The sequence below is a fragment of the Lates calcarifer genome, linkage group LG9, assembly GCF_001640805.2.
Source record: "Lates calcarifer isolate ASB-BC8 linkage group LG9, TLL_Latcal_v3, whole genome shotgun sequence".
Taxonomy (NCBI): Eukaryota; Metazoa; Chordata; class Actinopteri; family Centropomidae; genus Lates; species Lates calcarifer.
In genome coordinates this window covers 15,525,536-15,547,806 of record NC_066841.1, presented here as the reverse complement: position 1 = coordinate 15,547,806, position 22,271 = coordinate 15,525,536, and the positions used below count along the sequence as shown (strand labels likewise).

At 38.5% G+C, this 22,271-nt stretch overlaps 2 protein-coding genes across 3 annotated transcripts; both read left to right on the top strand.

Annotated features, from left to right (window-relative positions):
* Window positions 1-146: 146 nt before the first annotated feature.
* miga2 (mitoguardin 2) lies at window positions 147-11,751 on the top strand. Of its 2 annotated transcripts, none has more exons than XM_018662519.2 (16): window positions 147-258; window positions 1,088-1,366; window positions 1,523-1,733; window positions 1,839-1,954; window positions 2,067-2,187; window positions 2,831-2,958; window positions 3,182-3,299; window positions 3,605-3,711; window positions 3,859-3,971; window positions 4,508-4,580; window positions 5,939-6,025; window positions 6,177-6,275; window positions 6,968-7,102; window positions 7,207-7,260; window positions 7,404-7,520; window positions 7,719-11,751. In XM_018662519.2, the coding sequence occupies exons 2-16, from the start codon at window positions 1,271-1,273 to the stop codon at window positions 7,917-7,919; spliced, it is 1,776 nt and encodes a 591-aa protein (XP_018518035.1). In that variant the 5' UTR covers window positions 147-258; window positions 1,088-1,270; the 3' UTR covers window positions 7,920-11,751. The 2 variants fall into 2 exon arrangements, with proteins under 2 accessions (XP_018518035.1, XP_018518036.1); XM_018662520.2 differs by lacking the exon at window positions 147-258 and adding an exon at window positions 759-848.
* A 3,178-nt stretch (window positions 11,752-14,929) lies between these two features.
* On the top strand, window positions 14,930-21,863 carry dolpp1 (dolichyldiphosphatase 1). Its single transcript, XM_018662531.2, has 8 exons — window positions 14,930-15,078; window positions 15,771-15,871; window positions 16,029-16,113; window positions 17,272-17,371; window positions 17,673-17,771; window positions 18,888-19,016; window positions 19,154-19,243; window positions 20,444-21,863. Exons 1-8 carry the CDS (start codon window positions 15,003-15,005, stop codon window positions 20,478-20,480), a joined length of 717 nt encoding a protein of 238 aa, XP_018518047.1. The 5' UTR covers window positions 14,930-15,002; the 3' UTR covers window positions 20,481-21,863.
* Window positions 21,864-22,271: the final 408 nt, after the last annotated feature.

The window sequence follows — 22,271 nt, the reverse complement described above, 5'->3', positions numbered from 1 at the left end:
CCTTCTGATTTTTGTCAATGCCGGGACGATGCTCTATGATCTACGACTTCATTGGTTTGTAGAAGTATTTGTCCCGCCCACCTTTCGTTCGACTGGTCAAAAAAAGAATTCAGCTCTCTGTACTCCGTGTCTGATTGGTTCATAGTCGTGTCAGTTCTCCTGCATTTCCACAGTACGGCCTCCGAGAAAAAATCTAGTGTGCGGCTTTCACTGACTGTGACACAGGAACGTCCTTCCCTGCCGCCTTGGATTCTCACGGTATGTACTTGTGTGAGGGATTATGTTATTAGTTGTGCCGCTGATGAGCTGTACACGGAACCGCCGAAGCATCTGAAGTGTCTGTTCAAAGCCACTCAGCCAAGTGTCCGGTTGACCGGGTGATGCTGAGATGTGAAGTGAGAGATCGAGCTGAGCTAGCCTAGCTAAGTGTGCTAGCTAACGTTTAGCCTGCTCGCCTGTGAGGGCTGTAGCCTGGTTGTTTATACTAATTTTGACTTGTCATTGACAACATTTCCGAAGACTGAGCTCAGACTTTATATGTATTTTACGTAAAAGTTGAAATTGTGGCGGCAGGGTTGACCAACGGCCTCTGCCTGACTGTCTAGCTTGCCATTCACCTTACAGTCAAGTCTGTCTCAACTAACTGCTTCTCCATCATCAATAATTTGTTCTGTTTGGCTGGAAAATGCTTACCCACTTTGAGAATCAGTTGATGTTTTATTAAATTAGAAAAAAAAGAGAAAAGAAGTCAGCCAGTCTGTCACGTTGAAGCTGCACCTGCTGTTTGTCATGTACCGTAGGTGTGGGGCAGGCTGGTTGACTGGCTGCATACCAGACAGTGTAGATAGGTAAGTAGCTGGCGGAATGTCAGATTGCTCTCAGTTAATGCGAGTTTGATCTTTCCAGCCTACACCATGACCCTTTTCAAGTTAACTATGTGTCTGTGTCTGGAGGATTTTGCCCTGGAGCCAACAGTAGTGCTGTCAGGATAGCTACGCCTATGGCTTATGCATGTTTAATGCAGCTCCAAAGAGAGGATGCTTGTGCATTCACATAACTTCCAAAACGCATGTCCTATCTGTTATAGGGTAAATAAAACTGCAGTCAGATGCTGGACTAGTGTGGAGTACAAGTTCAGGAGTGAATGACGACGGACAGTTCATCAGCAAGCCCTGAGCTGGCTGATCTCAGAGCAGTGAGGAAACCAAGTTTAGGGTGAATGTAAGGGACCTCTGGAGAACTGTGGCCTGAAGGCATTTCGATTTCTGAGATGTCAGTCAAACGAGCAGACGGGATGTCCATTGCCCAGGCTTTGGCCATGACTGTAGCAGAGATACCGGTCTTTCTCTATTCCACATTTGGGCAGGTAAGTCACTTTGCATTTACAGCTTAGTTTTGCATCTTTATACACAAGCGTTCCTTTGCAGACTTGTTAAATAAGAAATAAGTAACAATGGCTAAATTGATGTTTAGGAGCCAGGTCTCTGAGATGACAGCTCATTTTTGCCTCTCCTGCTTTCAGTCCATATTTTCTCAGCTAAAGCTCACACCAAGCTTGAAGAAGGTGCTGTTTGCCACAGCACTGGGCAGTGTAGCTCTGGCTCTCACCGCTCACCAGCTAAAAAGGCGGGGGAGAAAAAGGAAACAGGCAACACAAGGGAAGGAGGGCCAGAAGACAGTGGGAATACCTGAGGCTCTGATGAAGACAGGAAGACCCTCTTCATTAAAGAGAGGTGTGCATGTCTTTATGTTGTAATTTTTTAAAAGCAAGAGTGTGTCTCAGCATTTACTCAGACACATCTAGACAAGAGAACGTTTGTTTTTTTTCCCCCGTTCAGGTCCGTTTACTGGCCGACAGATGATGAGTCCAAGCACCAGGAGCAATGACACCATGAGTGGAATTTCCTCCCTGGCTCCCAGTAAACACTCAAGTTCTTCACACAGCCTGGCATCTGTTAGTTTCATAGTCATAGTTATTAATTTTTTGTCACACTTGCTTGCCTTTTTCCTTATTCCTCTGTGTCTCATTTTCTTGTTTTGTCTTTGATGTGTTGTTTGTGGCTCAGATGCGGGTCCCGAGCTCTCCAAATCAGTCTGCCAATCCATCCACCCCTTGGGAAGCAGAGCCTGTGGTGGAAGAGTCAGGGGCAGTAGAGGATGCTAATGCAGAGAATCTGTATTTAATGGGTAGGTCTTTACTATTACTTTTATAAAAATGTGACATTTAATTTGTGTTATATTAAGTATATTGTGTTTGTTAAGATATAATGCAAGGTACAGAAAGTACTTTTTAATTAGAAACACCAACAAAATTATCTGTTTTGGTGACAGCTGTAAATACTCAAATAGTACAGGACTTCTTTTTACTGCATTGGTTGAGTAAAGACAGTATTCACATTGCAGTTGATTTTGATGACTTACAATCTCTGTATTTTGTGTTTCATGTACTCATAAAAGTTACTTTTCCATGTCTTTTTTACCATTTTATGGTCACAGTAAAGTACAAGATACTGTTTCCCACATTATGTAAAGGCAACCTCATGCTGCAGTGACTGTGACTGAGAAATCTTGGATAGAGTAATTATTGGACTCTTGGACTCAGGGTGCTATTGTTGGGAATTTGGATTATCCTGCATGAACTACTTGAATCCTGTCATTCTCTGGTCTTTTTTTCCCATTTGAAACTGTACAGACTCAGGTCACTTACACAGTATTAAGCAGTATGCTTTGATGAAGTAATAATTGCTCCAAGACTAGCTCATTGTTTTAGCTATCTGTCTCTCAAATAGACAGTTTGTGTGATTAAGTCTTCATCCTCTTTTCCTGTCAGGGATGGAGCTGTTTGAAGAAGCTCTACAAAAGTGGGAACAAGCCCTGAATATTCGCCATCACACCCACTCGACCTCCAGCAACAACAGCCTCGCTCTGCAGGGGGCAGCGTGTGGAGACTTTCCCATGGTAACCATAACACAGTCATTATCAGTGCAGACTGCCTAACACTCTTGTACATGGCTGGATTACTTTTCAGTTCCAGTGCAGTATTGTGTTTTATGGTGCAGTTGGGGTTTCACTCACTGTACACAAGATGTTGGTTTGGGTTGGTGAAACAGATTCATCCTACATTTAAGCTTTTTATTACATTATATTAAAGTAACTTTGGGCCTTTCCCCCTTGATTATAGGCTGAAGCCCGTAATAAAGTGTTTGCTGAGAAGTTAGAGACACTACTGCATAGGGCATACCACCTACAAGAGGATTTTGGCAGCAGTATCCCAACAGACAGTGTGCTGGCAGACTTTGGTAAGAATCATGTTGCACTTATATGTGACCTTAAAAGAGGGTAGAAATATTATTAATCAAGGAGAGGAAATTTGGATTATGGGTTCATGTCTGAAAAATAATCAGATCTGCACTGCAAAACATTGTTAAACTTATTAAAGATTAAGGAGGGTAAATTGAATGTTGAACTTAATCAGTGAGGAGCAGCACTGGTACTACACAGTTTGTTTTTACAGTGGGGACATACATTTTTTTATACCTCTGTTATCACATCTGTGTGTTGATTCCTGCGTTGTGAGTCACAGTTTATGTTGTTCCCCTGTCAGAGAGTGAAGGTACTCTTATCTTGCCTCAAGTGGAGAGCTTCCACAGACTGCAAGATGATGATGCGACTACTGTTACCTCTGACGACTCCTTTTTCTCAGCTGCAGAGGTGAGTTCCTGTCCTCTGCTCTCTAAGGACTGACAGAGAACAAGATACAGTACATTATGGCAGTGACAGACTTCCCAGAGCCCCCTAGTGTTTGTATCAAGCACACATTGGACTGTGTCCTGAGGTATGTGTGTTTTCTCTGTGCAGCTGTTTGATGCCATGGCTCTAGAAGAGGTCTACCAGCCTCTTAAACCAGCAGCTCTTTATGAAGAGGCCCTGTCTCTCGTCCGGGAGAGCAAAGTGGCCTATAGGTCCCTGAGGTAACTGAAGTTTGACATCTTTAGCTAAATACTGAAAGCTACGCTTATCAATATTTTTTTTTAACAGTGTATTAAATCAATATGTGCAATGTCAAAGGAGTATCTCATAGTGACAACTGCACATGAAATTCTCAGTTAACCTGAGGTCTGTGGAGTGTTTTAGCATCTTTTACCACATTGTTTGGTTTTCCTGTTTTGATTCACTCTCACTAGTCTCATCAGCATTGCATTCCGATGTAGCAGGCAGCCGTTGTCAATGAAAAAGTTCTGATAAACCCACTATATCTGCCCTGCACCAAGTTGGAAACAAAGTTTGCAACTAGCTGGTAAACACAGTGGAGCATTTAGCAGCTAAAAGCCAGATATGCCCCTTAACCAAAACAGAGCTAAAAGGAAAGTCATCAAGTGGCTAGAAACACAGCTGCGAATGAATGCTAATGTTGCTCTTTGTTCGGTGTATGTGTAAATAAGCAGCTGTTTGCTAACATGTTTGCCATATTAGCTTTAAGTTTCATACCTGTTTCTCTTTTTACCAGGACTGAATTACTTGAATGTTTTGGTGATCAAGACTTCCTTGCCAAACTTCACTGTGTGAGACAAGCATTCCAGGTCTGTTCCAGTTCCAGATTTATCCATATTACACAGATCATTTTTGTAGTTAGGATGATAACACCACATCCTTGTCTTTGCCATTATTTACACTGACAGGCACCCTTGCATTATAACACAACCAACTATTGTCACTGCTGTAGTTGGCAAATGTACTTACCTGCTTATCAAAACATTGCTCTGTAGTACTGCAAGTGATCAAAAGTACCACAGAGTAGCTTGTAATGACAGTCATTTTGGTTATAAATTAGCAGCTTGAGCTAGGTTGGTCTAAACAGTATTTGCAGCTCCTATAAAACTCTTAAGTGAGTTGTGAAGCTGAATTTAAAACTGATTTAAAAAAAAATGGGATTTTCAACTCTTGGCTGATTTCCTCTTGTAGGACAGCTGTTTTGGTTTAAAAAATGTAACAATGGTATATGATTGCCAATACTGTAATTTATTAGCATTGAATGACACAGTCCTGTTGCTAAATATTGTAGTTCAGTGAGAGCAAGCTGTGACAATAGAAAGGATGCAAGTTCACCAAAAAAACAACATTTATTTTAGGATCTCTATCATGATGAATTTCAAAAAAGCATTATAATTCAGGTGTAAGCAGGTCATTAAAGATGGATGTTTTTTTTTTTTAATCTCTTTTTTTTTCTTTTGCTGGAATCATCATCTCTGTTCTCGTACAGCACACCAGTAGAAATCTTGCAGCACAAACCTGAGTTTGTAGTATGCTGCTTCTGTGCAGGTGCAGTCGTAGCAGCCTCAGGCTGCGAGTCATGTTTCTTTGCTTAAGCAACATTCCAGACAAAAGCTACAAGGTTGATTATAAAGACGACAGCTGCAGTCAGTAGAGGCAACTCATGGTGTCCCTTATATTTAAAATATGGATGATGCTATGGGTCTTTGTCTGTACGACTTAAGATTTTTAGCATTGTTTTCTAGGCTCAGGAAAACATGGCAATGAAAATTGAAGCCTGTCTGATTTATATCTCACTGCTGGAGTTGAAAGGAACAGTCATATCTGCTCTGTTTTAAGCAAATGCACTCTGCTGTGTTTATCTGCCTGTGTGTTTCATTGTGGTCCATAAGAGTAATTGTACTCTGCTTTGCAGTAATCAGTCCCTCCCTGCTCCTCCTTAGAAAGATTTCTCACTTCAAAGTTCACTGTGGGGCTCAATATGGTTTAGAAGCATGTTGAAAATAATCAGTTGCAGCCCTACAACATTACACTTTGTTACCTGTGCTTGAAAATGAGTTGTTTCTGTGACAAAATCAGATGCCCACTGTATAACCTGACCCTGTTATTATAGAAATTACTCTATTAAAAAATACAAATAATGTTTTGTTTTTTGTTTTTCTTTCAGATCCTGTTGTTAGATGAAACTCATCGTACATTTTTCATGGAGACCGGGAAGCAGATGATTACAGGGCTAATGGTAAAGGCAAACAAGGTAAATACTACTCATTTGGATCCTTAGTTGTTAATTTGTCTTGGATAAACAAGACAAGGTTCTGCTTCTGTGGACATATTTGCACAGCTGTGAGTAAACAGTTCCTGTGTTGTTGTTGTTTTTATTTTTTTTTCCTTTTGCTTTAACTCAGAGTCCCAAAGCTTTCCTAGAAAGCTACGAGGACATGCTGCTTTACACCCAAAGAGAGGAAACATGGCCCATCACTAAGATGGAGCTGGAGGGCCGAGGGGTGAGTAATGCTGTCATTCATGTCATGTTACTGGATCTCTTCATTTAGTTTTTTGGTATGCACTTCATAACATAGTACATGCTCTGTCTTTAGAAGATTGAGTTAAATGACGTTTTTCTTTTCCATGCTAACGATAAAGTTATGTGTAGTATATGTGTATTGATTTATACATGGAACAGGGATACTGAGGCAGTTTACATGAACCTGAGATACCCTGTGACTAACCTGAATTAAACTTTAACTGAAGTGCACCCCACAGTCAGGTTACTCTGTGCTTTGCTCAGTGTCAAGCTCTTTTTTAGGGTCATGCGGTAGTTGGTTGTGTAACTAGCAAAAAAATCCATTTTTATATGAATGATTCATTCATTCTGTATGCATCACATCTCTTAAAAGACCTGCTACATACATCTGGTCACTTCTTCTCAACACTCTGTTTCTGTTCTTCTTTCATTTTCAACTCGAGGACTAGACCCAAGTCTAGTCTAGACCCAAGTCTAGTCTTTGATATCTTCCTTTTCCTTTGTTTGTGCATTGCTACATTTTTTGGGACAATACTATCACCGGTAGCACTAATACCCAAGTCAACACAATAGGATACTTTTAATAAAAAGCAAATATAAGAGAGAACATGCGATCGCTGTCATATTTTAACACAGTATACTGTTGGGGTCCACATGTCACAATGTCTGCAGGTGGTGTGTATGAACTTTTTCGACATAGTGTTGGACTTTATCCTGATGGATGCATTTGAAGACTTGGAGAGCCCTCCCTCATCTGTGGTAGCTGTGTTGAGGAATCGCTGGCTCTCTGACAGCTTTAAAGAGACGGTTAATTGACACTCACACATGCACGCACACACAAATTCCTTGATTATACCACTAGTACGTGAATTATACCTTACTTCAATAAGAGAGTTGTGTTTTTCTGTTAGGCTCTGGCAACCGCTTGCTGGTCTGTCCTAAAAGCGAAAAGGCGGCTACTCATGGTGAGTTTGAGACAGTTTGAAAACAGAGTGCTTTTTATTGCATTTTGTACAGTTTTATGTATGTACGGAGAGGCTTCAAAAAGTTTGTGGAAAAAGGACAGTTGGAAAAAACGGTTTAAGTTATGATGTTCTGCTCTCCATAGGTTCCTGATGGTTTTATCTCCCACTTCTATGCCATATCAGAACATGTAAGCCCAGTTTTAGCCTTTGGGTTTTTGGGACCCAGGCAGCACCTAAGTGAAGTATGCACTATCTTCAAGGTAAGTGAAACAATTTTGATATCCTGGTGTAATTGAGGCAGATGACAATCAAATTACTATTTTCACAGGCTAAGTAGGACTTGACCATGAAGAGTAAGATAAGCTACATGTGTAAATTCTGTGAAGTAGCCCTTTAAAGTTGAAGTTGAAATCACCATGTTTATATCAGTTTCTGTCATTCATTTCTCTCCTCTGCAGCAACAAATAGTACAGTACCTTAAGGATATGTTTGATCACGACAAAGTACGCTTCACCTCTGCTCAGTGCTTGGCTGAGGACATCCTGAACCTTTCCCACCGCCGGAGCGAGATTTTACTCGGGTATCTGGGAATTGATAGCCTTCTGGAGCTCAATGGCGCCCTGCCCAGAGACACAGAGGGCTCTTCAGGGCCCAACTAAGACAACAAGGGTCACTAAGGGCATCATGGGGCTTGAACAGGCCAAATGCACTGGGCTAACCAGTAGGGAACGGCAAAGAGTTGCAGCTCTCTACACTTATTCTGTACCTACATTAAGACTGAACTGAATCATGCTTCTGTGATACACTGAGAACCAGAATTAATCATTCATTCATCTGTGTTCATCAAACACAACTGTAAGAAGATATATTTTCACTTGATCTACAGTATCACTGGTTCTAAAGAGGAAGACTGGTTGGATCACATGATTCCACCTCTCCCTTCTTATCAGCTGCTGTGTTGCGTATTGAGAATGCCTACTGTAGTCATGTAATCACAGACGCGCAGGACTTGTCTCTGCCTTGTTGGGTGACAGGGATACTTCTTGAAAACACACCTGACAGAAGCCCTCCCAACACATGAGGATTGGGCCTTCTATTCTATTACTCCACAGGGAGGGAGTGTGTTTGATGAACTAGCGGTTGTATTGTAACCCTCCATTCATCTGACTTGTGAAATCAGATGGGATCATAGTCTTCATTATTATGTGAAAAGAAATGGCGTAAGTCTGTTGATATTTTATGTTTTATATTAAAGGGGGAAGGATATTTGTTAAATCCATGATAATTCCTGACAACCTTGGCCAGCTGAAGATTTGTGCTGCATGATGAAGGACGAATGAATAATGATAATGAATTTGTCTCCTCACTTAAATCTACTTAAATCCTCTTTAATTTGTGTTTATTCCAGTTTGGTTTAATCAAGCTGGCTTAGATGCGACATATCAAAGAGTCTGAGTTAAATGCAAAAAGACATGTACAATTATAGTAGGGTGCTGACATGTTAATCATAAATTACATTATCGCTAAACTATTTTCCAAGCTCAGACCATTTCTCATATAGTCCTCTCAGTCCAAAGTGGACTTGAATTTTACTTTCTCTAAGTCACAGTGACATTAATATTTTCAATTTTTAAATGGAACAGAGGCACAAAGAACTGCAAAGAACACAAAAATGAAAAATTAAATGAAAATGAAAAACATTGTTTAAATACTGTTACACAGGATTATTGCCAGTTTTGATGGTGTAACAGAAAATATCTTGAACAGTGTAAACACATCACTGTTCTCAGGGTGTAATAAGTAACTTGAAATCACTGTCAGGCGATGCATTACTTTATTTAAATACTTAGAGTTAATTTGTTTATTAATTGGATGAGCTACTTGAATTGCTTCCACATCTTTGGGCCAAAATCGTACAACTTGCTAAGTTTGATTCCCTGGATACTAAATAAATAAAATGAATGAGATTTATTCAAAAACACAAGTTATATCAACATAAATCTGTATTTTCAATGTAAAATTTGGAACAGTAGTTCTTACAGTTGTTATTCTAATCTTCAGGGTTACTCCCTGTTAATGAGTATAGGATAAGTGGATTAGAAAAAAAGCTGTTTTTACTCAACAGATCTTATTTTTCACAGCAGACATTTGACTTGTCATAGTAGGAAAAGCACAAGCATCACTAATAACATAAACAATAGCACTGTTGTTAATCAATTGTCTCAGAAAGTCATGGCAGTGTTAGAGAGTATATTTACTCAAGTATAGTACCTCTGTACAATTTTGAGGTATTTGTGTTTTACTTTTTAATTTCATGTTAGTTTGTACTTCACTGTATTTCAAAGGCAAATGTTGTACTTTTTACTCCACTACACCTATTTGGCAGCTATAGTTAGTAGTGACTAAGCAGTATAAATTTTTGCTCTATATTGGCCTGTACACATTAAGCATGTTGCTCTCAGTAATAATCAGAATTATGTCAAAATATATGTATAACACATCACCATCAAAGGAGCCTGCCAGTACATTTACTGACACTGCTTTTGTAAGTTTTTCATAGCAGGACATATAATGTCAGGACATGTAATGGAGTATTTTTTTACATTGTGATGTTACTACTTTAAAGGATCTGAGTACTTCTCTCACCACTGCGTGACAGTGTGACAGTGAGCCAGTGTGAACAATACCAAGACCGTGAACCTGAAGCAGCTAAATGGAATTCAGCCATCATTCTTTTTATTATTTACATCTGTGCTTTTCCTATTGTGTCAAAATGTCCTCTGTGAAAAGAGCCTATGCACATGGCTGCAACAAAGTACACACAGTGAATACCATCTAACACCTTCAGAGACTTTGTATCAGAAAACATGCATGGATATTTTCCATCACTTTACACAAACTGTGTGTCACTTGCTCTCTTCCCAGCCCATTTTAATACTGACACAACCACTGAATAAAAATGTGCCATCTACAGTAGTAGTCTTAGAAAGGATATATTGTTTCATGAAGACTTGTTATGAAAAAGCAGGCATTGTACAGTACAGACTGTAATCTACATAAGTGCACTGATGACAACCCCTGTCTTCTCTTTGTTTCCCCAAAACTTTGAGCTTGTTGGAGCACAGAGACGCTGAAGGGGCACTAAGTTGCCAAGTTAGAGGGAGTTTTCCTCTAAGATCCTAACATGTCAGGTTTAAGAAACTGTTAAGAACTGAATTATTTTAATGAAATATGACGAAGAGATTATTTATTATTGATGGCAGTGGAATCACAGTGTGTATGATTGTGATTGCCTGCAAAATGTCTGTCTGATCATTCTGTGATTCATAATTCTTAGGGAATAGTTTATCATACAAATCGAGCAAAGTCAGCTCTTTGTTATTCATAATCATTAAAGTGTGTGTTTTGTGGTCTTGATAATCCAAATCCTGCTCTTGTTGCAACACGTCTCTGAAAGTCAGAGCTCATAAAAGCTTTGTTTGGCTCTTACATGTTGCAATGCAGTACCTCTGTCAAGAGTCTGTTTTGTTGGGTGATATCTGTTTTTGTCAAACATGAACCAGAACCTCGGACTGTAAATAGAGCCTTTACAGAGAATAATTTAGTTCCCTTGTTTTGACAGATGTGCAGCTTTATGTTTTTTAAGCATTTTGCACTTTATCAGAAAAGCAGAGATACAGGAATGTCCCACAACTCTTTTTTTAAATTACTGCATTATAGAACTGACATGTTATTGATAACATAGGGCATACATACCGTATACTAAAGAAACTATATTTCCCAGAAAACTACTTATGGAAAATTGTTTATTCTGGTTACTCCTGTGTGTTTTTGTTTTTGTCCCTGTCATTTTGTCTCCATGTTGAATGTTAACATGGTTTAGATGATCTAAACTTGATCTTCCTCTGTTTTAGTCATGTTACTGTAGAGAATCATCATAATGTATCATGCAGGTTAATGCAGTTATGGAAAAATGCTAATACTTAGATACTTAGTCTCGTGTTCAAAGATTGGTCTGCTTCTTCTGTGTAATGAGAGTAGATGATCAGAGATTTATTCCTCCAGCAGCCTTTGCATGTTAGCAGTGTAGATTATTTGAAATGCATCATTCAGTATATTCCTGCAACATTTAGACCCAGATTCAGCCCTAGTTATTGTTAGTTTTAAAAAAATCCCCAATTAGAAATAAGATAAAGAAAATGTTTAGAAAATCATTTGAGAGACAAAATTCAGACATGGACTCTCCTTCTTAGAATACATTCAACAGATTGTAGAGTTTTTCCAAAGGTTTTCAAATGGCCAAAATGTGAAAAAAAAGTGCGTGTTTTGTTTTTCAGAGTCACTGCTGTTCATTACAAGTGTCCTATTCATGCCTTTTGTCTTTTCTATTGTTAATTATAATGCCAGCACAAACTGTAAACTGATTTTGATTCTCCATATTAAATGTTATTTTTTGTTATTAAACAATATGTTTATTATGTTTTTTCCCAACAGATTATGGTTCGTTGTATTCCATGTTCCACAGGAATCAAACTTTTTCATACAAAATTATTTTATCGTTGCGGTACAGAGGTATATTTTTCAAAATGACTAAAAAGCATTGGCATAATTAAAAAGAGCACAGTCTGTTCTGAAACAGAGTACAAATAAGAGAGAAAAGGTAACATAAAGACTTTTGGTGTTCCTGTTAGTATCAGAGGTCAGTGATGTGAGATTATTCATGTGGCAAACACACTGTTATTACTCTGTTATATAGAAGTAAATGATACAAAGATCTCAGTTCCATTTACCCTCATGATTAAAACAACTGTGTTCTCAACATTGACAAATATGTTTCTTAAATAATTGTAAAGGCACAAATCATAAAAACTGCCCACTGATGACAATTGGTAATGTCAACTATGTCTTACTTAAGTTAACATAGATATCCTGTAAAGTTTGTAAGAAATTATCACCTCTGTTAGTCCTTCTGTATTATAGAGATTCTAAGCAGCTCCTTTGTTACTGGGGTCAGTTGCACCAGCTGGTCTTACACCTGGTCTTAAGCTAAGTCGATCATAGCTTGGTGTAGTCTTAAACATACACTAGTTCACTTCTTTATATGTTATATCTCACCAAAAACAGTTTTTCCCCTTTTCTCCACAATAGTGGTGTGACTCTAGGAATGTCGCTCGGTTTGACCGCCACTGCTTGAAATTTTAACCAGACATTCATGCTTCCCAGAGGAGGAACCCTTATAATTTTTGTGACTTCCCTGACTTCATCACGTCTAAAGTTTTATTTGTGTTTAGTGGTAATTGAAAATGTTAGTATGCTAACAAGCTAATCTAAGATGTTAGCATTTAGCTCAAAACACCTCTGTGCCTAAGTTCAGTCTCACAGAGCTGCTCGCATGACATTTTCTTACACACAGTATCTTTCCTGTTCTACACCATCCCCAAAGTCCAGAATGATAGGGGACCTCCTCTGGTTTTCTGTTGCCATTGTTAAATTGGCTTGGGAAAGTTTCAAAACTGATGCAGGACTCTCATTTATTATTAGGCTTTTTAAATCTACTTTGACTATGAAAGATACAGGAAAGAAAGTGATTCAGTGTTAGGCCAGTGGAGGGTGCACAACTCCTACTGTAGTTTTGCTGAACAAGTTTAGAAACCTCATTATGTCCACTTCCTATATGTACAGTAAGGAATTTTTAGCCTCTAAAGATCTGTTTGTATTTATTCTCTTTTAAGCAAATTTAACTCTGCCCTAAAAACTGCAGTGGCAAACTGACAACAACATAGCTTTTCTCCTTTATGTCCAAAAACATACCATACTTTTTTAACCATACTTTTGATTGAAAATATTCATACATCTGATTTCACTCAGTATTGATGAGGTTTGGAGGGAATGAAAGAGGAAAAAATTGTGCTGTCAGTAAAATACTTGTCCTTGTTACATCACATAATTGTCACATTTTACTCCCCTGCATGACATCTCAGTATCTCAAATCACATCTCACTTTAATTTTCTCCTCCATTTTGGAGATTGCACACACAATGACATAAAGGTTACACACATCTCTAACATTTGACTGTGCACTCTTTAATTTTTGCTTTACAGTTTAAAGCTGGGGGGACTCATTGTCTTTGTAGCATAAGGAAATGATGGAATAGGACAAGTTAGTTTGCACTTGTTCAGGTTTTTTCTGTTTACTTTGTGTGTCCTGTTTTAGCCAGTCTGTGTGCACCTGCACATACATCTGCTCTTTATGTGAGTTGGGAGAAGCTACTGAGCTTGTCTGCTGTGTGTATGGGTGAGTTACTGTTTACTATCTATCTCTCTCCAGTCCAGGTAGAGGAGCACATTCTTTTATTTCATTCCTGAAGCAAGACATTTTTGGCTGACTGTATTCACTGCTATTTCTGATGTTTCCTCTTTGCAGGGAGATGAACATTATAATAATTTGTATACCCATATTTAGATCTATTTGTAACTCATGTCGATGAAATAAGTGTATCAAACATAATTCAGTATCAATATACCCACTCAGAAGGCAGGCACGATGTTCTAATCCTCTAATTTTGAGAGATTTGTTTTGAAGTGTTGACAGTTACATAATATTTGTCTTCAGTGGTGTTTCCATGCAAGAAAAGACACTTTACATATGCAGTGTGAGGTATCTTTAGTGTTATTTGTTAAGTATGTGAACTACACTCATTTAGCAATTAATTAGGTACACCTAGCAAAAACAAATGCAGCCTTATACAATAGTCCTGTCATAAATCCTGTCTTCATAAAGCTATAAAGTTCTTTTATTGTTTCAGAGAGGTGTTGATTACTTTTGGAGGCTGCAGTTTGTGGTGCTGTTCAACTGTATTGCATTACACAGAGACATGTTAAATGTAATTTGGCTTACCCTCACTGATACAAAAAAGGTAGACAAAATAATAGAAACAACTGTCAGAAGTCTGCTGCCTTTTGTCATATATGAAATATCTGACATTTATTTATTTATTTTAATTTGAGGGTTTTAGGGTAAACCCCTGAGAGGTATAATCTTGTTTTCAAGACGAGACAACAATAAATACATAAGTAATATTTATAAACATAGTAAGTAGGAATCACAATGGCTCTCCCACACTTAGGTATAACTATAATGTAGTCGTTGGTCAAAACAGGCATTTAAAAAAAATGTTTTTGGACATTTAGTAGACTAAATGATTCAACGTTAATCAAGAAATAGACAGGAAGAATCGATGATGAAAATAATTGTTAGTTGCCCTGCTCTTTATCTCTTTAGCATCAGTAATGATTTATAAATTATTGTTTAAAGCATATTTTATTTACAACTAGTAAATCCTTTACAAAGGGTGACCTACTTGAAACATTTAAAAATTTGACTATAAATTTAGATTTCCACATACACTAAATATCTGTGCAAATAGCTGATTAGGATATTATAGATGCCCTGGGTGGAAGGTGATTTATAGCCTACAGTACTTCATTAATCATTAAAAATCCCTAACGATAATTTTTTGAATGAGAACAGTTTGATGCTTTAATATGGAGTGCTGGACTTTTGTGTTTTTGTTCATTCAATAATTCTTCTCTATGGGCAGAATAGCTCATCTCCAGTGCGCGGCTCTGATTGGACGGCTCCGCCGCTGCCGGGGCCCGTTTGAACACGGAGCTCCGTTCACCATTGGATAGACACGTGTCTGGGGCGTTTCACTGGGACTGCCCGGTTGTGTCCGGGTAAGATGGCGTTGGAAGAGCAGTGCTCGGCACCACCTCGATGGCGGTCCATATCTTTGACTCACGTAGAGTTCCCAGAGGGTACGTAAACTCAACATCTTCCTCTAACTACTGAAGCTCCGCTACCCACCACCGCTTTGTAATTTCTGAGGATACTTGTGTTGCTTGCTACTGAATGGACGCGGCCGTCGGTGACACTGCCAAATTATGAGATGCTGTAAAGCCGCGAGCGCAGCGGGGAACGCAGCCCGAACTGCGAAATTGTGAGACGGAGCCGCATGCGCAGTTGGCGATAATGTCCACAATGAAGGCTAGCTAGCCTGCTAGCTGTCTTAATATCGACTTTGGTGTAGTCTCTTAGGAATTTGCGAATATTCCTTGTCCTGTAAGAATTACTAGACAAATTTGAGGCATTAAGCACAGCAAAGTATGAGTTATGACTGTCGTGGAAGTATCTAGCTATTTCACCTTATAGCATTGTAGCCAGGACTAATGCTAACGCAGTGGCTAGCCCCTTGGCCTGATGCTGATTAGTATAACTAGCATAAATCTCATAGCCCTGAGCTGTCTTAATTAACCAAATGAAATAATGTGGTCTGCTAGTTAGATTATGGCAAAACTGCTCCACTACAGCAGCACCCGTACCTGTGCTAACGGTTAAATATTTCTGCCATCCGGGTTCACTGAGTATCTCAAAGTGTCACTCCCACCCAAGTGACTTTACTGAGGTTTGCAGCATGTCTTAACACCAGTTCTGTGTCACCGTGGTTTAGATGATCTAACGGGACAAGTCCTGGCCTACATCAGTCTCCTGCCCATAGCAATCCTCGTGGGTTTTGTTACACTCATAGTGTTTAAACGGGAGCTGCACACGGTGAGTACTGCAATTACACTTATAGTTGTGTTTTCAGAAAGAGCATCATCACATTTAAAGACCATCTGTAAAGCTGTTAAGTGTATCACAAGAGTATGAACAGCGTTGCCAGGCAGGCCACAAGTTTGTAAGTGTTTTTTTTTTTTTTCTCACACAGATTTCCTTCTTTGGTGGGCTCATCCTGAATGAAGGGGTGAACTGGCTGCTGAAGCACATTCTCAGAGAGCCGCGCCCATGTGCAGGTGAGTGTTGTCTTTATGTGTAGTTGGCAGGGTTGGGCGACATTGCAAAAACATCCCAACAGCCAGAATATCTGCTTCTGATGTCAGTCACTGATCATTGGTAGCACAGTTAACAAGTTTATCTTTGTCACACTTATTATTTATTATTATCAGAAGCTGCCATTCCCATGTACTGCACATTTTCCAGCTAGAGGTGTGCCTCAAGTAATCGCCAAGTAAAGAAAATAACAAAAAAAACTCACATGATCAATACCAGCATACACTGCATTGGTGTAGACGTAGCCCCAATGTGCTAAGTTTTGCTTTTGAATTGAAAGTGTTACTAGTGTTTTTCTGAGGCTGGCACTGCAAAGGATGCACTAAAAACAATGATTTATTGATATAAATGTCCAGATGTAACGGTGGACGTTAGGATTATAATCTGCTATCAGCACGTATGCACTTTAATCTGTTAGCAAAATAAAAAGGTACCTCCAGCTTCTCAAGTGTGAGGATTTAACACTTATACTTGTCATATGTGATAGTAAACTGATTATCTCAGGGTTTTTAACTGTTGGTCAGCGAAAATGAGACGTGACAGAACATCAGTTTTAATAATGAAAATAATTGTCAGTTCCAGCCCTAATATATCCTGGGCTGTAACTAATGACTAATGATTTTTGTTACTAATGCTTTGTTTTGTCTGATTTGACAGTAGCTCATGATTTTTATAGTGATTAACAATGTTTCAGCTCTAGAATATATGTGGGCTAATCTAAATTGTTGTGAAATCATATTTAAATCTTGATTGCCATAAGAGAGAGTATACATCGTATGGTACATTTTAGTAAGTTCTTTTTAAATTCAGCATGAAAGTGTAGATGATTGCAATGCAGACACACAGTTTATGGATACAGACAATAGAGCAATTAGTTTCACATAAAAGAAAACAATTACAAGTGGCTTTAGAACAATTCAAATATAAATATTTATTAAGTAAATGTTGCTGAAATGGATTATATAGATATTTTTATTTAAGTAGAAACTCTCTTAAGTCAGAAACTTTGGCTTGGTTGATTATCCTGACCAAGATTCTTGATTTTGAATTAATAGTAACAAGTGAGATGAACTCCATATTGTAAATAAATATTTTAATCAGTTTCTGTTGTCTTTCTGCAGGGGCTCACACAACCCTGCACACAGAGTATGGGATGCCCTCCAGTCATTCCCAGCTTATCTGGTTCTTTGTTGTTTACTTCTTTCTTTTCCTTTATTTAAGGTGAGCTTGTTTCTTCTTCTTGTCAGGGGAGTTTTATGGTATGGAAACACAAAGTTGCGAAATTCTTAGAAGTACAGCAACTAACTAAAATTTAATGTCCATAAACTAATCAAATACAATTTTTTTCATTCATTTCAAGTAGGAGATTGTCATACATGCATTGTATTCATTTTAAACAGGCATATTAGTTATATTTACACTTGTTATTTAGTGAGTTTATTCCAGGGCATGTATTTCATTATTGCATGAATTACATATGAAGTAGATGCCATGATGCAAGCTCATGCTCAACTCTTTTCAGAATGCATCAAACGAACAACGCTCGATGTGTGGACCTGCTGTGGAGGCACATACTGTCCATCATCCTGTTGGGCATGGCCTTATCAGTCTCATACAGCAGGTAAGGGACTGACCCTCCTCTCTTCCCCTCATCTGACTTGTGTCAAATGTTCCAGATGAATCCTAAAGTCTAAGGTGAACATAGAGGAGGAGAGCATTAACATCCAAAAATTAGGAAGTATGATGCAGATATTTTTATTTTCTATCAAAATCTGGCTCATGGAATCTCACAATTTTTGTTGCGTATGACAAGCTTCCTTGCCGTCGCATTTTTTTGCATCTGTCTATAAAAGAGATTCCATGGAGAAATCCAGAGGTGAACTTGACTGTTCTGGAGTTTTAACTAGGGATGTCTAATCCAGTTTTTTGGCTCTGATCCTGATCCAGATCTTTTAACATTGAGTATCTGCTGATACTGAGTCTGATCTGATACTTTTTTATCTGAATATTAAGTAGATATGTATCAGAAGTAACAGGTGTAGCTTAACAGCTGTGGTAGCCTGCGCACTGTCCTAATAATGCTTATTTTGTTGCAGTAGCTCTCTTTATAGGTGTTATGTTGTCTGTTAGTAATTTCAGAACATCTTACCAAAGGGCTGCAGCTGAAAATTAGCCAGCTGGCTAACACTGGCACATTTACAGGAATGCTAATTAATATGCATTGTCCCTATAAATGAATAATTAAAGTGAAAATCAGAGTGACTCACACAGCAGTGCCTAAATAATATTTCACATACACAACACTCAAATTTTTACTTGTAACACAGTTGTGTAGACTCACAGCAGACTGAGGTGGACAGAACACAGTAGAATAAAGAAAAGGTTAACATTCACTTGGGTTTATTTTAGCCAATACTGACCCTTTAAAATATGCCTGGACCAGCCCAGATACTGAACCTTGTAATTGGTCTTAGGTATAACTGAGACTAATGAGTGTTTATACAGCTAGTTGCACACTTAACCAGTTAATCATGCTATTGATTTTGATTACCATTGCCATTGTACTTGGGACAGGTGGACAAGAACTTTTTAAAGGAAAGGAAACTAAATTGTACTATTTTCTTTCTTTCAACACCATTTAGGCTGTGTAAGTTTCTGGACTTAATTTAGTTCAGGACCCCAAGGGCTATTTTTGTTTTCTTTAACAATGTCTTTTCTCCCTCTCTCTCATTCTCAGAGTCTACTTGTTGTATCACACCTGGAGCCAGGTTTTCTACGGCGGAGTGGCCGGTAGTACGATTGGCATAATCTGGTTCTTTATCACACAAGAGGTGCTGACACCATTATTCCCCAAAATAGCAGCGTGGTAAGTAGTGCTCTCATTATTCTGCTTGCTTCTTGTGTCACAGGGGAAGATGATTTCATCCTCAGCCTGAATAAGTGGATAAAACTGCTCCATTATGGCTTCTCTAATATTCTGTTGATTTCCTTTTTACAACTCAGGCCAATATCAGAGTACTTCCTCGTGCGAGACACAAGCCTAATCCCCAACATCTTATGGTTTGAATATACAGTGACTAGATCAGAGGCAAGGTAAGGAACTGTCTTGGACATTTAATCACTCACTGCACCACATCTGTCACAATTAAAGCACCAGTCACACCAGAAAGTGGAACAGTGACGTTTACCTACACATTCTGGGCAGGCTGCGTTAGATTCTTAATGGCATTTGATTTTTTCACAGAACTAGGTGGTTAACTGTTGTAGCTGGCAAGCTAACAGCTAATATGCTAACAAGCTGGAAAAATGCGCTAGTCATCTCATTTTCAAACAAGATGTTCACAAAGTTTATTCAAAAGAAGTATTTGTGCCATGTACTCCTGTCTCTTAGGCTAGGTGAGAGAGGTGAGTGTCTTAACTCTGTATCGAAATAGAAATAATCTCTGTTCATACTGACATGCCTGAAAAGGCATATCACATGATCATTTACATTACTCCATGTAGGGTTGATAATGCCATTGGACACATGCACACATAGGCAGTTGTAGCATTATAAAATGCAGGATTTAATTGCACAACAGCTGCTAGACACCAAGCTAAAGACACCAAGGTCAGCAACACTTGTAATTTGTTATCCATGTTGCATTCACCACTGGTAGTCGAGGCTGATGCTGTTTGTTTTCTTCCAGAAACAGGTCAAATTATAGGACTGTGACAAATCAGGGAAAGATTTGTCGTGGTTGATAGGACCCACTCAGGAAGTGAGCATGGGTGTCTGTGTCATCATTTACAAAAGCTTCAGTGTCTGTCGATCCAGACTAAAATGCAAACTCAGAGTTTTCAAACCAAAAAAGGGCCAGCAGCTTCTCAGTTTTAGGAGCTCGAAAACTCTGGAGTAGTAACAGTGATGCTTTTTAAAACTAAAACATGCTAACTGTGGACGTAGCTTTAATTGTCTCCAAACCTGTTATAGACTACTAATGTGTTTAGTTCAGGACCCAGAGGTTAAATAAGAGTAGATTGTTCAACACAGCTAAAAAGCTTTGATAGCCCAAAGCTCAGCACTGTCAAGACGGCTTGTTATTGTTAAGTAGCTCAAATACGCAAGTCAGTGTCTATCAGAGATAAACTAAATGCAAAAGATTTATGTGGATTTCCTTCCCCGACCCATTGATGAATCCTCTGATTGGAATTCTACTTGAATTCAAATTGACCTCATTGTTTTTAAATGCAAAGTATGTTTGAGACTTGCATTTCTTGCGCCACTCAAGTGCTTTTGTTTTTTTCCTCTAGGAACAGACAACGAAAGCTTGGAACAAAACTTCAGTGATCTACAGTTCTTTTGTGAAACTGAATTTAGGACCACACAAACACGCACACACATTCTCGCCAACACACACACACACACAAACAAACAAATGCTCACTCAACAAAAACACACTGGAGAACCATCTTTTTGGACTGACATGGTTGCAAGTAGTAAAGGGCAAAAACCGTTTACAGGTGCCTGGACCTGGCCCGGAGCCTACAGCCTGAGCAAGTCCGTCCACACGCCTCTCCATCTTGTACAGCTTGCCCAAAATGCTCTTCAGTGCATGCAAGACTGTGCAAGAGGCATACTATTTAATGATAGATTAATATATAGATTTTAACTATAAACGCACGCTGACAGTAACAGTGTACTGTAAGAGATTCAAGGAGCCAAAAAGGAGGCTTTGGTCAAGTTTAAAACAAATTGGTGGGCGTCATTGCAGCATGTATTTAGTGATTCTTTTTTTTTTTTTTTTTTTTTTTTTTAAATATATTCTGATGAATAGCTGGTGGGACACGATGGGTGGGGGGGTTGGTTATGGCTAGGTTGGGGTTATGTGGAATTAACCATTTTTCATTGTTATATAATAGAAAATGAACAATTTCTAAAATTGGTTATGATGTAATATAAATGAAAATTTGCACTTTGTGAAATTTACGAGTCAAAAAAAAAAAAAAACACAAAAAAAAACCGACTAACACTAGTTAAATGTTAAGACCCTCTCCCTCTTTTCCCTCATCAGTCTTTGCTTTGTGTCTATGACTGTCAGTCCTAATATATTAGACTCCAAAGCTGATCTGCAAGCAGTGTAAATTTACCTAAATGTACCTTATGTGCTATTGAGCATCAAGGTTGTGGTTTCTGTTCATATCCACATTTGAGGATAATGAGACTGAATCACAGCAGCAGGTTTCAGTTGTTTTTGTTGTTGAACACACTTTGGACTGAGGTGGTGTTTTCTTAATGCCTCACACACAGTAGCACCCTGGGAACAGACTTCTGGGAATCATTTTTCTTTCTTTTTTTTAAATTCAGTTTCTTATCTTGTTTTCTGCTGTTGCAGAGAACAGTTTTCTTTTTACCTGCATTTCTAAGATAACATTCCATATCATTTAGTGAGAAAACATACATAATGACTGCTGAGGGGATATGTTTTCTTTTTGTATTGTTTTTGAAGAAAGGAAGAAAAAAAAAAGCCTCAGGTCAGTCGTAGCATGTGATTATGCTTAATTCCTCACAGCCCACGGCAGCTAATGTTGAAAGCTGTCAAGTGGGGATCTGAAGCTGATTTAAAACTGTCATATCTTTAGCTCCACAAAGGGAAGTAGTTCTCTTTAGAATTTAATTTTTTTCCATGTGTAACCTATATCAGGCTGAATAAAAATGTGTTTATGTACAATAGATGGTTCTAGTGTCATACTTAAGGAGGCATCTTTTTGCATTCAAAAAAACTTTTTTTTTGCTGTCAAGCAAATGTGGCACTTGATGGTCTTGACATATTTATTTTTGACTGTTTACTCATTGCATTTTCCACTGATGTGCATCGGTCAGTGTAGTGTTGCCTCAGTTTGTCCTGGTGCATCCCTGACACTGAGATATTTGGTATTGATCAAAACATTATCATAAGGCACCCTTCATGATAATGGAGTAGCAGCTATTGTAAATATGTAAACATATTACCGTGATGCCATAGGAGCTAAGAGATACAAGGTAGGCTACACTGCACTAGAAGCTGTTGACAGGTGCACAGGATGTTTTTTGTAAATATAGGTGTATATATATTTTAAATGCAGTGTAATCTGCAGTGAA

What these genes read in the sequence shown, in the direction of transcription:
- dolpp1 (XM_018662531.2), top strand. Translation starts at nt 15,003, where the DNA reads ATGGCGTTGGAAGAGCAGTGCTCGGCACCACCTCGATGGCGGTCCATA. An exon ending in TTATCAGTCTCATACAGCAG is followed by an intron (nt 17,772 to 18,887) that starts GTAAGGGACTGA and finishes TCTCATTCTCAG; the next exon opens with AGTCTACTTGTTGTATCACA. An exon ending in TTCCCCAAAATAGCAGCGTG is followed by an intron (nt 19,017 to 19,153) that starts GTAAGTAGTGCT and finishes TTTACAACTCAG; the next exon opens with GCCAATATCAGAGTACTTCC.
- miga2 (XM_018662519.2), top strand. Translation starts at nt 1,271, where the DNA reads ATGTCAGTCAAACGAGCAGACGGGATGTCCATTGCCCAGGCTTTGGCC. An exon ending in TCTATTCCACATTTGGGCAG is followed by an intron (nt 1,367 to 1,522) that starts GTAAGTCACTTT and finishes TCCTGCTTTCAG; the next exon opens with TCCATATTTTCTCAGCTAAA. An exon ending in CAGTGTGCTGGCAGACTTTG is followed by an intron (nt 3,300 to 3,604) that starts GTAAGAATCATG and finishes TTCCCCTGTCAG; the next exon opens with AGAGTGAAGGTACTCTTATC.